The sequence below is a fragment of the Pelodiscus sinensis genome, chromosome 17 (genome assembly GCF_052426305.1).
Source record: "Pelodiscus sinensis isolate ZL-2025 chromosome 17, ASM5242630v1, whole genome shotgun sequence".
Lineage (NCBI taxonomy): Eukaryota > Metazoa > Chordata > Testudines > Trionychidae > Pelodiscus > Pelodiscus sinensis.
In genome coordinates this window covers 34,743,440-34,760,318 of record NC_143068.1, presented here as the reverse complement: position 1 = coordinate 34,760,318, position 16,879 = coordinate 34,743,440, and the positions used below count along the sequence as shown (strand labels likewise).

General features: G+C 57.2%; 1 protein-coding gene across 5 annotated transcripts in view; it reads right to left on the bottom strand.

Moving 5' to 3' along the window:
- Positions 1 to 2,555: 2,555 nt before the first annotated feature.
- The window catches only part of DNMT3B (DNA methyltransferase 3 beta), a 54,512-nt gene continuing 40,188 nt past the window's right edge, over positions 2,556 to 16,879 (bottom strand). For 4 of the 5 annotated variants that reach the window (XM_075900822.2, XM_075900821.2, XM_075900819.2 and 1 more), the window contains 3 exons: positions 10,124 to 10,193; positions 9,199 to 9,317; positions 2,556 to 6,604 (listed from right to left, as the gene is read on the bottom strand). In XM_075900822.2, the coding sequence (XP_075756937.2) occupies positions 6,463 to 6,604; positions 9,199 to 9,317; positions 10,124 to 10,193 (331 nt within the window). In that variant the 3' untranslated portion in view covers positions 2,556 to 6,462. The remainder of the gene's footprint in view (positions 6,605 to 9,198; positions 9,318 to 10,123; positions 10,194 to 16,879) is intronic. The other variant, XM_089769767.1, reaches the window with a different exon arrangement.

The following is a 16,879-nucleotide window of genomic DNA, read 5'->3' as shown; positions in this document are numbered from 1 at the left end:
GCCCCAGGCGTCCTGATTCAGCCGCTGCTGGTCAGTTTCAGCAGCGGCTGAATCAGGACACCTGGGGCAGAGCAGCTGGGGTGCTGCTGGGATGCTCCAGTAGCGCCGAGGAGCCACTACTGGAGCAACCCAGCAGCACCCCAGCTGCTCTGCCCCAGGCGTCCCCAAGTCAGCCGCTGCTGAAACTGACCAATGCTGACTACAGGAAGCCCGAGGCAGAGTTGCTCTGCCCCAGGCTTCCTGGAATCAGCCGCTGATCAGTTTCAGCAGCAGCTGACTTGGGGACGCCTGGGGTTCTTAAGTTGAATCTGTATGCAAGTCAGAACTGGCATCCAGATTCAGCCGTGGTTGAAATTGATCAGTTTCAGCAGTGGCTGACGCCAGTTCTGACTTACATACAGATTCAACTTAAGAACAAACCTACAGTCCCTATCTTGTACGTAACCCGGGGACTGCCTGTATACAGAATCAGGAGCTTTCATAGGTAAAACCCACTTCAGCAGCCAAATTATTCATCGGAGGAAGTGGGTTTTACCCACAAAAAGCTCACGATTCATATATTTTGATTAGGCTCTAAGGTGCCACAGGACCGACTCGTTTTAAAGTAACAGACTAACCCGGTGACGCCTCTGAGACTTTTTATTCACAGGTATAGTACTCCTGGTCACGGGCCCTGATGAAGAGGATGGTTCTTAGGACTGATGGAATTAATAGCAAAGTCCTGAACCCGCTCCTACTAAAACCCATACATTTGCCCAGTGTGAATAACTAGACATTTGTGAGACACAGAAGCATAGCATTTAAGGCTGGAAGGGACTCCGTGTCTAGTCTGGCCTCCGGTACATCAAAGGCCACCAACACACTGCAACACTCATTCTGACTCCCTGAGCTGCACACAAAGGCATCCTGTGAGATACACACACCCCTAAAGACAGCAGCCAGCAGCTATAACCATTAGGCAAGGCTGTGAGGTGAGCTGCAGAGACAAAAAGTTTGACTTCCTTGTCCACGGCAAGGGGCAGGAGTAAGTGGCGGGCTGCAGCCACAGGAAGCTGCGTTGCTGTGTTACCTAATGTATGAAATAGGGCTCATTTCATAATTCAGCACAAGCTCGCTGTGGCTTAATGCCCAGAACAACACAGGCTCCATGATAAGACTGATCCGTGGTGATAAGCAGACTTGTAATTGTAGAAGATGCTTCTTGCCAGATGATTTCATCAGCAAGAATAAATCATTAACTGGTCTGTTTTTGAACCACGCCCAGAAACCACCTGTACACGCTCATGTGCCACACGATAATTTCCACACCCTCCTGTCCCACCCCAATTCCAAATGGCGGGACCATCTAAGACCTGTCGAGGGCAGGAAACCCCCATGGGTCAGTGTTTACTCCACCTTAATCCCATGGCCCATCGGGGACATAAGTTGGCGATTCCTTCATGGAGCCATGAACTTGGCACGGTTCACCCCTATCCCCACCTGCCCCATTTGTGGCTTGAGGGAAAACCTGGCACACGCCTACCTAGGATACACCAGGTTGCAGCCCCCTTTCCGGCTCCTCCAGAACCTCCTGCTGAGGTCCTGGCTGCACTTTTCCCCTCACCATTTCATTTATGCACCCCCCCCCCCCCGCATCCGTGGCCACACAAAGTCAACAGACCTTGTCAACCTCCTCTTGACCCTGGCGAAAGCCGCCATATACCACACCAGGAGGCGGATGCTGGGCAAGGGGCGCTCTGCGACCTTAGGGCCTACTTCTGCTCCTCCCTAGTTTCACGAATCCGGGCAAAGCTCCTCTGGGCAGCGTCCACTGGCTCCCTGGGCAGCTTGGAGGAGCAGCGGGCGCTGTCCGGGGTTCTCCCCGTCCGGTTCCCTTGTTTTAAACCTTTGACCTGCAGCCCGACCCTGTTTTTCATTATTTGTCCCCCCGTAATTAGTTGACGCCTGAGCCCAGTCGTCCGTCCCGCAAGGCTGGGGGAGGGGTTTTAGAAGTGGGTGGGATGGCGCCCACCCACTCCCTTGGGTTATGGAAAGGAAAGCAAAGGAAGAAAGAAAATCCTTAGTGCGTCTGAGGCACAAGACCAACATTCTTTGGACAATGGTTCTGGCTTCCTCCGGGCTCACTCCTGCGGGGGGGCGGGGGACCCACTTCACTTTAAGGTGAAAGATTCAGCACTTGCCGTATCAGGCTGTAGTCCGAGTCCTGTTCATCTTATTGATGCGGGCAGGTCCAACGACTCATACGGTGACACATGCCAGCTCTAGGAACCCCTAAAGTCCTTAAGTCCTCAGCAGGGTTGTATGTGTGGGCCCACTGCTCAGCTGGCTTTCACTTCAGTCTAAACCAAACAGCTAGGCATCCCTGGGAACCACCATCTACCCATCTCAGCTAGGCACTGAAGATGCTTAGTGGACAAAGCTTCCAAGCTCATTAAGAGCATATTAAGTGGTCCCCGAATTTCTTTTAAGCACCTTTCTCACCATCCCCATTTCCAAGCATAGTGCCGTGTTTTTACTTTCTCTTGTTTCTGTTTAAAAAAATAATTGTCCAGTCATATAGAAATACTGATTTTAATTAAACCATGATAAATGCTCAGGTAAACTCTTGGCATTAATCCTTTTTTTTTTCCCCATAAGAAAATGAGTAAACTGTTTAGACAAGGCACAGTTTTGATTTTTCATACTTTGGTACTGGGTCCATTTTACAGAAAACCTGAAATATTGCAACAAAACAAAAATACAAGCTGGTTGTGATTTTAAAAGATCGTATAAAAACCCACACTCATTTGAACATTAAAATCCTTAGTCTAAAAAAATAGCACCAATGAAGAGTACAAAGCTGATAAGATTCAATAAAATAGCATTCCTGAAATGCAGGTCTCTCCTTAAGACATTTTTATAAACATGTAGTAAAAGGCAGATTTTACAGGGAAAAATACTTTGTCTAAGATCACATGAAAAAATTGTAAATTTAATGCCAAGAACTTTTATTCCTCTTTTCCTGATCTTCGTTTGCTTTCCAAATCTTTCCACCATTGTGTGTTTATTTTAATTTTGATGAGGAAGGGAAGGAGATGAAAACTGGGGTAAGAGTATTCGAAGGCGGACCTGAGTTGAGGTCATGTGTTAATCCAGTCTGAAAAAAGGGCCAAGGCTAAAACAAATGGTGGACTCAAACGGAGATTTCGTAATCTCCTGGTCTCGTTTGACTCTAAAGCTTCAATCCTACCTCGAGCTCCACGTGGGCAGACTCCTGCAAACATGCAAAACTATTTTGCTGCGGGGTTCCGCCGTGCACCCACGTGGACTAGAAAAGGCTTTCACATGACAGCAAGTAGGGTGAGGGTGAGGGATTAGTGTTCTCATCCAGATCCAGAAGAGGGTCAGGGTTCAGAGCGAAGCTTTTGGTCCAAGAGTTGCAGATGAGCTTGGCCGGCAAACGCCTGCAGAGTTCCTCAACTCTGCACGCAGAGGCACCCAATGCGCCAGCTGCGCGGGCATCAATGCATGCAGAGGTGTAGGCTGCATGCTCACCAGACGAGCATTCTGCACACCTACGCCACTGCACGTCGGGCCTCCTACGTCTCCGCTACATAGTTTATGGGTGTGAGATGACCGGCTGCTTCTTGTCCCTGAGTTGCCTAGAAGGAATGGAGGTAGCATAGGAGAGCGCTGCCCGGGGAGGTTCCAGCATTTCGGAACTCAGTGCATTCTCAAGTGGGTCTCACCTGGGCACATGCTACGTGGCAGGGCTTCCAAGTGCCACTGGGAGGGAAGTGCCACGTAGGACAGAGGAGAACACGGCTCAGTCTCTCCTCTGGGGAAACCGCTGTCTCCCTCGGCCATGACCTGCCTCCTCTTGCTGCCAGTTCCCAGTCTGGCCATCAAGAAGAGGCAGGCTGACGCTGCGGCTGGAAGTGGGAAACCACCTACATGTAGATCCAAGAGCTTGACGCAGGGTCAGGAGTGAGAAACGAGGCCCTTCATCCGCTGGGGATGACGCCCTCCCCTCAGGCCTGGGACGGAGATGCACAGGGATCTCCTGTTTTCAAGGAGGGGCAGCAGGAGCCGAGATCGGGACGCTCTCACTACTCAGGGATCCTGGTGGAAGGGGCGGCTGCCCTTTAGGAACGCTGAGCACAATGCAGAAAGATGACCCTGGGCCTAGCTCTTCACATCACCAGCAAGGCTGTTCGGAGGGCCGGGCCGAGGCCTCCCTTGCCCTAAGACACAGAGGTGTCTCTTAATTGAGAAAGGCAAGAGCTGCTTGAAGACGCGGAAGCCCGCCCAGCTACTGCCCAGAGCCCGCTGGTCTGTCTCCTGCTCAACCCTTCGCCTGGACGCAGCGCCCTTGGCTTTCCGCCAGATCCGCTACCGCCACACTTCATGCCAGTCAGCAAAGAACTTCCACAGGCGCGAGCATCGAAACAGGCTGCACGACCCGGGGGCCACTGGTGGAGCAAAGAGCAGCGCTAGGAGAGGACGGAGGAGCTGCAGGTCGGGATGGTGCTTGCCAACAGGCCCACGAGGGGGCCACTTTGAGGGGGAGCTCTGCCAGGAGCGCCGTTACCCTGTGGAAAGAAGCGGGACGTCCCTCTGCTGCTTTAGTCAACCTGCCAGCGAGCCCGTCCCTCGTGGCGTCCGTCCAACGTGCAGGGGAGCCTTCCCCAGCCCTCCTGCGTGGTCGCTGGAATCTTCGGAGCCAGGCCGTCTCCAGAGCAGCAGCCAGGGAGTTCCTTTCAGCTTCGGCAGGAGGCAAGATGGGAACATCAGCGAGGCGCTGAGGTAGTGGGTCTGCTGCAGCCCCCATCGCCATGCCCGGCCCACCGGGGGAGTCCCCTTCTGAGCGCACGGCAGCGGGTTGGGCAGGAAGGAGCCAGTGATGCTCGCCCCATCTTGGACTGTTCAAGCCTGAAGCCGGAACTCCAGCTCAGGTCTGACCCAGCTCAGCAAAGGGCACCATCCCGGTCCCCGTGGGTCCAGGCACACCCCCAACACAGGCGCGTGCATGGAGCCACGGACGTGGCTTTGTGCAAACTATCCCTGTGCCTGCAGGCAGGCGAAGAGCAGAGTAAAACGGTGGCCCGCTGTGCTTCTGAGCAGACGTTCCCTGGGCGCGCCGGGACGGCAGAGGAGAAATAAAATGGCTCTCCCGGGGGAAAGGGCAGGGGCGTGGAGTGTTTACACCACGGCGGAAGGGTTCCCTTTTCCAGTCACGCAGGCCTGCTCCAGCCCTGCTGTAGCCAGGACGAATGCACCATTAACCAGGCGACGGGCAAAATTCCTAGGGTGAAATCTTGGCTGTGCTGAAGTCAATGGAAGTCTTGCCCTTGATATCAATGGGTTCAGGATTTCACCCCACTGACTTCATAGGATCGGGATTGGGGCTAAAGTGACTTGAGGTTGTGATGCTGCCCGCTCCGCATATTTCTGATCGAGGATTCCTTGCACCAGGTTAGATTTTGCGACAGCTTCTCTGTGGAGTGGCTGTGTCGGATTTCGGGGGGTCCAGCAACAGTTAGGGCTAGAAGACTGTTAGTTTTGAGGTTCTTAAAAAAACACCCAGCACGGCCCTGCCCGCCCATTGGTTTGCTAAAGTGTTAAGAGAACAATTTCCTTCTAGTGACCTGGAGCCCACATGCTCCCTGAACTGAGTCATGTTTCACCTTTCAAACTGTTCCGCGCTGCCTAATGTACAAGTGAAAAGAAGGTTGTAAAAAGGAAGGAGTGTTGGCAAAACTACAGCCGAACGCACACACCAACACTTCTAACTAGACAAGTAATTCTATCACCTCACAGTTCAGTTTCAGCTACATTCAGGTCTAGGAATTTCCACATTCTCATGTAATGCTTGAAAGCAGCAACAAAAGTTTAAAAACAAAATTGAACTCGAACAAAAAAAAATGTAAAAAGCGATTTTTTTTTTCATGTCTCCCGCTTGTTCGTTCAGTGTATGTAACCTGAAAGGGTTCTGTATCCCTGTGGCTACAGGTCTGATGTCCTAGCAACTGTTTTTAGAGGTTGGGTGTCAAAAAAAGCATGGTTTCTAACTATTTCAAGTTTGTTTGCAGCACACCAGCCAGCTGCGTTGGCCACCCAGCCGGTGATTCACTACTTTCCAACTGTACAGTAAAAGGAATGGTTAATGCACTATGTGAGACAAGAGGGTCTCCAACCACCATCCCTACAGTCTCCTGAGTGAGGCAAGCTAGCATCTGCCTTCAATACTTTCTAAAGAGTGTTCCGATACTTTCTGTCCCTTTGAAAAAATCCCCCTAGCAGGTTCTTTGGTTAAAGTTTCCTACGCTCGCCCTGCAGGGCCACACGTCCGCCCCAAAGCGTGTGGCTGGGGAGACCGTTCCCTACCAAGTGATGGAGCGTGTGGGCTGTTCTCTTCCTTCCCGCTCCCACACACGCTGTTGAGCTAGTGCATCTTGACCGGAGGAGACGAGGGAATCCCTGCTATTCACAGGCAAAATAATCCTTGAGCGGGGCGAAGAGGTGCCGAATGACCGGGACGCTCCACGATCTCCCGAGCAGCTTCTGCCGAGCCCCACGCCCCATGTTGGACACGTCGGTGTAGTGAAGGGGGAAGCCAAAGATCCTGCCGGGGGAGGGAAGAGCAGAGGGACGGTTAGAACAGCAGTTACGCGTCGAGGAGGTCCTGTCCGGGCAGGCACTGGGGAATTCCCGAGGGCCGGAATCCTGACCTGCAGCATCGCCCGCACCACTGGGTTCTCCCCCACAGACGGCGAGCAACGGCCCTGAAGGCGTTTTGGGCTGTGGCTCTTGGCCAGTGTCCATGCCCGCCTCGCTGTTGGCATGGAGACAGCCCCATCCTCCCCGTGTGACACACAGCTGGCATGGCGTGACCTTGCCTGGCCTCCCTGCATTATTTCTACGCCCGTGGCCTGTGGGCTGCTCACAGGCGGGTCTCACGAAGGGGCGGGAAGGCAGAGGCCCCGCCTCGTCCCTGCACCGGTGGTGAAAGCGAGAGTCCTCCCGCCCCTCTCCGTGTGCCACAGCACCACCGTCATCATACAGCCGTGCCCCTCCCGCTTGCCTAGATCTGGCCCCTGAGGCTCGGGGCTTCCCCCCAGCATTGGGGAGCCTGTGTTGGTGCTCCAGCCCTATCCCCTCCCCCCCCCCCCCAAATCGACTAGCCTAGGCCCCTTCAGGCGCTGGTGTGTGAGGGGAACGTGGGGAGGGCCTTTCTCCTTCTCCGTCAGGGGCCATGTCAGGCAGGGGCTTTTTTCCCCTCACTTGTGTGCAGCCCCCAACGCATTTTTCTGTGGGTCAGTGACCACTGACCCACCAAAGATTCCCCACCCCTAGTGTAGAGAGCTGTGTCCTGAAAAAAACAATAGCGCCTGCCACCGGCTATAAAAGCGTGTCTAGTTCCGTTCGTGTGCCGCGGCTTTTCTGTTTCCATCTGCCACGCGAGCCGTGCTACGGTGAGAACACGTGTCCTGCCGCGCAGCTCGGCGTTTGGTTCTCTTGTATTACGCCACGGCAGGGACGGTCCCTCTTCTCTGGGGCCCAGCACTGGGCCCGCGCCACAACGACTGGGCAGCGCTAGACTGAAATGCAGGAATGTCACTAGCACCCGTGGGCTCTGGGGTACAGGCAGTGCGGCTGGGCACTGCAACATGAACACACTTGGAGCGCCGTGGTCCGGCACGCTGGGAAACAGGCTACGCCAGACGACGGAGTTTTCAGAACCACGGGTGTTTGCCATAAAGAAGGGTGCTGGGGGAGGGAGGGTGCAGGGTCTGGGAAGGAAGGAGAGAGGGTGCAGGAGTGTCCTGGGGTGGGGTACAGGGTCTGGGAGGGAGGGAGGACTGGCATGAGGGTGCGGGGTCAGGGAGGGAAAGTGCCGGAGCAAGGTGGGTGCAGGGTCTGGGAGGGAAGGAAAGAGGGTGCAGGAGTGGACTGGGGGAGGTGCAAGGTCTGGGAGGGAGGGTGCAGGAGGAGGAGGGGGGTGCAGGGTCTGGGAGGGAGGGAGCAGGAGGAGGATGAGGAGGGGTCAGGGTCTGGCCATGAGAGGGCACCCCACGCTTGGGAGCACATGTGGCTCCGCAGCCCCCGCCGCCCCCAGGAGCGGTGACGAAAAGTCTCCCCAGCGGCGCTTTGCCATACACCAGCAGGGGAAGCGTGAGGGGTAGCGCACAGCGCTGGCTCCCTCCTCCCCCGCCAGGGTCTGACCATGGGTGTTGGCGGCTCAGGGACACCTGGATTACGGGGGTGCAAGTGTCTGTCCAGTCGCCTGCCTGAAGAGCCCAAGAAGAGGGTCAGGCGCCGGAGACCCCCGGAGCAACACGAAAGCCAGTCTCATCAAGCACCGAGCGTGTGGAATCCCCTAACGCACGGAACAGGCGCAGCCTGCCGGCACGCACACACAGTTACAGCACCGGGAGCGCTGCCATGACGGAGCCCCCTTTCCCTGCCGACGGACTAAAATCAACCCCCCCTCCCCGCAGCGCCAGCTTTCTGCCAACCATGCCCGGGGAGAGCCAGACGACACACCCAAGTCCCCTTTGCCCAGGGACCCTGGGAGCTTTGATGGCTCTTCCCATCATCAAAGCTCCCAGGGTCCCCAAACCACGGAGCAGTCCCCCTCACGGGCTCCTGGGCCCGCCAGCAGTGCGAACTCCTAGGCCCTTTCCAAGGGGGATTCAGCTTCTTGCTGAAGAACAGCCAGCTTAGAGCCCCTGCTCCCAGCCCTCGCCTGCCCCTACCCCCCACCCGGGCTGCCCTGCACACCTGCCACCTCCCTCCAGCGCAGACTGCACTGCGCCCCAGAAGTGGCCGCGGCTCCTAGGTGGGCAGAGGGAGAGCACAGGGCTCTGCGAACTGCCCCGAGCACTAGCCCCGCACGTCCGTTGGCTGGGAACCTGCTGCTGGCGGCGTCTGGGGGCAGCCTGGTCTGCGGGGCTGGGAGAGGCAGGAAGCTGCCTTAGCCCCCCGCTGCATCGCTGACCGGGAGCTGCACGAGGTAAGTCCCTCCCTCCCCAGCCCCGCCTCCCCCCAAAGCCGGAGTCCCCTCCTCCCCTCGAAGCTCCATCCTCCGCCCCACTCTGGAGCCCACGCTCCAGTCACAGGATGTTGGGTCGCGGCAGCGACGATTTTCTTTAACTGGGTCGGGAGAAATCAAGTGTGAGCCCCGGTGCGGGGGCCCCCGTTGCGAGCGCCGCTCACCTTTCTAACTCAGTGCACCACAAATTGTCTTCCTTCCCGTTCATGAGCACGGGCAGCTGCAGGCTTTTCCCCTGCCTGAGGGAGTTGGATTTGGTCGTTATGGTTTGCACCTTCCTCAACTGAAGAGCAAAAGAACAAGAGTTGCCGTGAGCCCGTGAGCTCTCGTCTTCGGGGTCACGGGACCGTGCGGCGGGCGGCGCCCCTGTCTAGTGCTGAGAACAGGGCAGATCTAGGCAGGGAAGGCCAAAGGCGGGAGCAGGGCTCGGCAGGCCAGTACTTTGAGTGTTTACACCAATGTGCACCGGCCACGGCTGCCGCAGCGCCCGTACGTCCGCCTTTAAAGAAGCGGGGGAACCCGCGGAGACGTTCCTGGACGCGCACACGTACGACCTATGCAGAGATCAGGCGAGCAGCCGTTGGTGGCTCCTGCAGGAGCAGCGCTGGCTGCTGGGAACAAGGAAAAGTCGCAGGCCGGGGCTGTGCCCGTGAAGCAGGGCTGGCCCACCTGGCATTGAGTCTCCACAAGCAGAGGCAAACACTCGGCTTTGGGCCTCCGTTTGACATGCTCATCACTGGGCGGACGATCCCGCTTCAGAAAGCCCATGGGAAGGAGAGAGAAGCCGAGTCCCCTCTGTCTCCCCGGAGCCACCACGCAGACGAGAGAGTACGGGCGGGGCGGGGGGGCTGGAACCAGAGAAATCCCTCAGTAGGGGTGTAATGAGGGAATCTCCCTCAAGGTCAGAAGGCAGAGAATCCCAGAGAGGAAATCACCGAGCGGGCGCAGCCGCCAGACCGCCCCTTAGCAGAGCAGGCCGCACGAGGCCACAGAGCCCCCGAGCCCTGACGAAGCGCTGTTCACGGCAAGCCGAGAAGTACCAGCGAGCCCCGGGGAAGCTAAGGGAAAGGGCTGCGCAGCACGGCTTACCTTGGCTATCCTACTGTACTCCAAGCAGTCCTGAAGCTCAACTCTATCAGTCCTTGAGGCTACCAGAGGCCTGAGAACGGGCAAAGCTCATTACATTCCAAACTCCACAATTTACTACGGTCTCTCGTCCGCCACGCGGACCCCACGGCTCCCTCCGCTGCAGCAGAGAAGGGAGCATCCTTTAAAGACGCGGCAATCCAACGTCACCCCCGAGGAGAAGTCGAGCGGGTCGACAGCCGCTAGGAAACCCTCACCCAGCCCCGCTCAGCATGAGCCAGCAGTACGCAAAGGAGGCAACAGAATCCAGACACCTCCCGAAAAGCGAAGACTCCGGAGAGGCCGTGGGGGGGACACATGACAGTAACAACTAGCTGCGGACTCTGGTTCTGTTTGTAAACTAGAGGGCTACGTCTAGACTGGCAGGATTTTCCGAAAATGCTTTTAATGGAAAAGTTTTCCGTTAAAAGCATTTGCGGAAAAGCGCGTCTAGATTGGCAGGACGCTTTTCCGGAAAAGCACTTTTTGCGGAAAAGCGTCCGTGCCGATCTAGACGCACTTTTCCGCAAAAAAGCCCCAATTGCCATTTTCGCGATCGGGGCTTTTTTGCGCAAAACAAATCTGAGCTGTCTACACTGGCCCTTTTGCGCAAAAGGACTTTTGCCCGAACGGGAGCAGCTTAGCATTTCCGCAAGACGCGCTGATTTCAGACAGTAGGAAGTCAGGCGTTCTTGCGGAAATTCAAGCGGCCAGTGTAGACAGCTGGCAAGCTTTTCCGCAAAACCAGCTGCTTTTGCGGAAAAACTTGCCAGTCTAGACGCAGCCGAGGTGTAAGAATTGGGGAAATACCTCTGACTTCACAAAAAAACAAAACCCGCCAGAGACCAGAGGGGGGTTTCTTGGCTTTTTTCAAATACATCCATGTGAATATTGATTGGAGGCTCCTTGTGAAGGGGAAAAACCTGCACCAAAAAAATCTGGCCACTGATTATTGGGGTTCGTGCACGTCCCTTCTGTGCCCCGCCTAGCAACTGCATGCCCGGCCTCGGCTCACGTCTTTTCCCACGTTCATATGGCCGGCGCAGCCGGGAGAGGGGCCGGGAGAGAGCAGGATGGAAACCAAACCTCCGCCGGTTTGAGAAATCTGAACAGAAAACGGAGAGGCCCCGCGGCAACGTCCACTCGTGCTCCGGTAGGTCGGTTTCCCGACGCCAGACACATTCGGATTCATTCCAGTCTCTGATCAGAGGATGGGAGCACGCCGGGGCAGCCCTCCCTTTGCAAACAGCTCTTCAGCCCACCCCGCAGCACAGAGCTTTGGGCCAGGTATCCATCCCCTCTGCGAGGGGCAGTGAGAGTAACCGCCGAGGCCTTCTCCCAAGAGAGGAAACACGCCGCTTCCTTCCCCAGCCGAGGGCTGCTCGCCCTGCCCCCGCCCTTCGGGGTTTCGCACGCTCCCACCACACACAGCGAATCCTCGGGACGACCCCGGACACTGAAGTCACTTGCCCGTTCCCCCATCTCACTGCCCCGATCTCCCTTTCCCGACTGCTACAGCGGCCTGATCCGCACAGCAAAATGGAGCCCAGAATGGGCCCGCTACCCCTCCCCTCCTGCGAGGCTGCCGGCTGGTGGAATACGCAGATCCTAGGTCGTCGGCGACTCTCGGGCTGAGAAGCTGGCCCAATAAAAGCTTCCTTACCTCCCTGAAGGGGGTTCCGAAAAGGACGGGGAGAGGCAGATGGCAGAACTAGGAGCAATGGGCTCAAGTTGCAGTGGGGGGAAGGGGAGAGTCTAGGTTGGAGATTAGGAAAAACGATTTCCCTAGGCGGGTGGGGAAGCGCTGGGCTGGGTTCCCGAGGGAGGGGGTGGAATCTCCATCCCTAGAGGTGTTTAAGTCTCGCATGACAGAGCCTTGGCTGGGCTGAGTGAGTCGGGGCTGGTCCTGCTAGGGATGTTACATTTACAGGCAGTCCCCGAGTTACGCAGATCCGACTTATGTCGGATCCGCAGTTACGAACGGGTATTTTCTCACCCCGGAGGACTGGAGCGGCGGGACGCCTGGTCCCGCCGCCCGCCTCCTCCGGGGCGAGAAAAGCTGCTCCCCGTCTCCCTGGTCTGCTGGGGGAGCCAGCAGACCAGGGAGACGGGGAGCAAAGCGGCGTAGGACCCGGGGCCGGACCCGCGGCCGCTTCCAGATCAGCTGGAAGCGCCGCGGGTCCGGCCCCGGGTCCTGAGCCGCTTTGCTCAGCGTCTCTCTGGTCTGCAGAGAAGGGAGACGCTGAGCAAAGCCGCGGAGGACCCAGCCGGACCAGGCGCTTCCAGCTGATCTGGAAGCGCCGCGGGTCCGGCCCGGGTCCTCCGCCGTTTTGCTCCGCGTCTCTCTGGTCTGCTGGGGGGATGCAGCTAGTGCCCCCCTCAGCAGACCAGGGAGATGTGGAGCAAAGCCCGGGGCCTGTGGTAGAGCAGGTGGGGCGCTGCCGGTTGGTCCCACAGCAACGCTCCTTGGCGCTACTGGACCAACCCGGCAGCACCCCAGCTACTCTGCCCCAGGAGTCCTGATTCAGCCGCTGCTGATCAGTTTCAGCAGTGGCTGAATCAGGACACCTGGGGCAGAGCAGCTGGGGTGCTGCTGGGTTGGTCCAGTAGCACCGAGGAGCGGCCGCTCCTGGACCAACCCAGCAGCACCCGAACTGCTCTGCCCCAGGCGTCCCCAAGTTAGACGCTGCTGAAACTGACCAGCGCTGACTACAGGAAGCCCGAGGCAGAGTTGCTCTGCCCCGGGGTTCCTGGAATCAGCTGCTGATCAGTTTCAGCAGCAGCTGACTTGGGGACGCCTGGGGTTCTTAAGTTGAATCTGTATGTAAGTCAGAACTGGTGTCCAGATTCAGCGGCTGAATCTGGACGCCAGTTCCGACTTACATACAGATTCAACTTAAGAACAAACCTACAGTCCCTATCTTGTACGTAACCCGGGGACTGCCTGTAGTTTTATCAATTAACTGACTGATTTTCCATGGACGAGTTGATGAGTCAATAAGCGGGGAACCCCAGCAGGGTTAGTTGCTCCCAGTGCTGGGGAGAGCCGGGAATCAGCTGCCCTGGCCTGCACTGGGTCCCCCTGCTGCGCTTTAGCCTTTTCAATGGATGAAAGCCTGTTACGTTTAAAAAGCAGAGGGGCAGCTACCTGCCTGCCTCCTGCAGCGATGGGGCTGGGGGGAACCAGCTTTTAAGCCGGCTCCCACAGCACTAGCTCCTGTTCCCCTCCCCACTTGTGCTTATCGGATAGTTGACTAGTTGCTTACATCTCTGGGTCCGGCTTTGGGCAGGGGGCTGGACTCGAAGGCTCCTGAGGGCTCTGCCAGCCCCGGGGTTCTCTGAAAAGGGAGGCCACGACCCGCCTTGTCTCTCTAACGCCCTGGAACCAGCTACAACTGCACCACATCGATGGTAGGCTCCGTCCTGTGCGACTGCCCTGGACAGCTGGCCATGGTACGTTGACAGAAGCCGGTCAAGTAGCAGTAACAGCAGGTCCAGTCAATCAGCTAGTTCGCGACTGTTCACAGGCAACTGCGGCTGGGAACCCATTTGTGCAACACCCTCCGGGGTAGCTCTTCCTAAGAGAGCCCAAGTCTCATTTTCAAGACACGAAGGCCCCCAGGAGCCCCCGTCTCCTTACAAGTCAATGGGGCCCGACTCCGAAAGGCCCCCCAATACTGAAAATGGGACTTTGCCACTTTTGAAAATCTTACTCCCACCCCACTTCTGCGGGACGCCCCAGAGACCTCCTGCCTCCCTCGGTCACCCACACACGAGCGAAAGCGCAAGTAGCCGCTCCTCCCCCAGCGCAGGCTGCACCCGCGGCCACCGGCTGCTCTTTCACGTTTCTAATCAGGTCTGGAATAGTGTAGTCGATTAACCGATTAACTGCTAAGCAAAAGCTGATAGGTTAATGCTATAGACTATACACATCCCCCCCCCTTGCCAGTACATTTTTGAGCAGGCTGGCCAGCAGCCCGGCTCAGTCCTGGCTTGCACTGGGTCCAGGACCTACCCCCGCTGCGGCTCTGCATTTGAAGTGTATTAGGAGCCAGGTAGCCCGGCTCAGTTCTGGCTCATGCTGGGTCTGGGAGCTCAGAGACACCCCTCCGCCCAGGCAGGGGCTGCTGCCACCCTGCTCTGGCTGCCTCCGTATCAGACGCAGCAGTGCAGGGTGGCAGGCAGCTGGTCCGTGAGGGGCTCCCCTCGCAGACCAGCTCCCGCCTGGCACCCCGCGCTGCTGCCTCTGATACAGACACAGCAGTGCAGGGTGGCAGGGGGCTCCTCCCCGGCCCCGGGGACTACAGAATACAGTAATTCCTCATTTCACACGTGCCCACTTAACAGGTTTTTGTGATTTTTTTTTTTAGGGAACGTTTTTTGAATTACACGACCGTCCCCGGAATAACACGGTTTCCCCAGTTGGCCCATTGCCGGCGGCTGCGTGGGGCTTCCCCTGCCTCCCTGCAAAGCAGTGGAGGGTTCAGTGCTCGCCGCGCCGTTCCCCGGCGACTCCCCCCCCGCCGGACGCAGTGCGGGTCCCGCAGACCCGTCATGGGGATACTCCCAACCCAATCCCCCTCCCCTCTCCTCTCCAGAGCCAAACCCCTCCCCTCCTTGCTGTAACCCAGCCCCCTTTCTCCCCCAACCGCATGTCCCAATCCCAGCAGACACCACTGCCTGAAACGCAGCCCCCACCTTTTCCACTATGTTCATTGGAAAATTGACCCCGCAGAACACGTTTTCACTTAACACGAACATTTTCTGAAACATATCTAGAGTGCTAAATGAGGAATTACTGAGGTCAGGACTAACCACTGAGAATTCATGAGTCACTCGGCTATTCCATTAACCGGTATTTAACACCCCTACTTCACAGGCCCGCCTCCCTCGGGTGCCGCTTCCCCGCTAGCTCCTCGAAACGCCCGCCCTGACGTGCACACCAGCACGGGCGGGGCAGAACTCCGCCCGCCGGATTCTTTCCTCCACGGGGCTTGGAGGCGGGACGATTCCATCGGCCATTGCTCGGCAACTCCGTGAGCAGCGCCGCTGGCCGCATCGTTTTATTGAGCTGCAGCGTCTCCTCGTTGCTGGGGCTACTGCTTCACAGCAGGTTGGCTACCCCGGCGGTACGGGAACAGTCTCCTGAGGATTTGGTGAGGGTGGAAAGGGCTGAGCGGAAGGCGTGAGGAGAGTGGAGAGCCGGGTTCTCCCGACGCTGCTCTACACATGGGCCTCGCTGCGGCCTTGTATGGCCCAGCTCCAGCACAGAGACGTTAGCCTGGTCTCTAGGGCCCAGCCAGCCCGTGGTCCTTTATGTGGAGGCTCAGAGCCGTATCAGATGCAGCAGGGTCAGAGCCGTTCACACAGTCATAGTAGCCTAGATCTGGAAGGGCCCTAGAGAGGCCAAGTCCAGTCCCGGCCCTCACGGCAAATATATACAAATAGCTTCTTTCACACTGACGGGCATGAAGACAAAGAGTAAGCCTTAAGCCACAGCGCCGGACCCAACTGTGGCCAGAGCGAGCCAGTCAGCCCCTCTCAGGCTCTGCCCACAAGGCTCAACAGCCAGCACGTCCCACAACACCCCGGCGCTCCCGGCACCTCCTCCCTGGGGGCTAGACACGCTGCACCCATCTGCTTGTGTCTTTCAGTGCTCGCCCTGCCTGGGAGACGCCTCACTGCTGTGGAGTGTTCCCAGTGCGGGCCGCGTGGTGAGTCCTGCGTAAACCCGAACCGCACCACGGGCCACAAACAAACAGGCCGTGGGCCGCATGCGGCTTGCCTGCCGCGAGTTGAGTAGCCCAGAACTACACCATCCCTGGCAGGTGTCTGTCCAACCTGCTCTTCAATATCTCCAAGGATGGAGACTCCACAGCCTCCTAGGCACAGGGAGGGGTTGGTTCATAGAATCCCGGGGCTGGAAGAGACCTCAAGAGGTCATCAAGTCCAGCCCCCTGCCCAAGGCAGGATCAATCCCAATTAAATCAACCCAGCCAGGGCTTGGTCAAGAAAACTTCCAGGGATGGAGATTCCACCCCCTCCCTAGGGAACCCATCCCAGCGCTCCCCACCCTCCTAGGGAAATAGTTTTTCCTAATCTCCAACCTAGACCTCGCCCGCTGTAACTTGAGCCCGTTGCTCCTTGTTCTGCCACCTGCCCCCACTGAGAACAGCCTCTCTCCAGCCTCTTTGGAACCCCCTTCAGGGAGTTGCAGGCTGCTCTCAAATCTCCCCTCACTCTTCTCTTGTGCAGACTAAACAGACCCAAATCCCTCAGCCTCTCCTCTCCAGCCCCCTAATCATTTTGGTCGCCCTCCGCTGGACCCTCTCCACTGCGTCCACATCCTTTCTGTAGTGGGGGGCCCAGAACTGGACACAACACTCCAGATGTGGCCTCACCAGAGCCGAATAAAGGGGAATAATCACTTCTCTGGATCTGCTGGCAATGCTCCTCCTAATGCCCCCTAATATGCCATTCGCCTTCTTGGCTACAAGGACGCCCTGTTGACTCATCTCCAGCTTCTCATCCACTGTAGTCCAGCATAGGCAACTAGATTGTCAAGGTCCTTCTAAAAGGCAATTGAGCATGTACAAATTGCAAACACTGAACTGGTATCAGCAGAGGCAAGAGACTCTGAGCCTAACAGAACCAGGGCAGAGTTTAGCTTAAAGAACTGGGTACGTTTACCGCAGGGCCTGTGAAGTCTATCAGACCCAG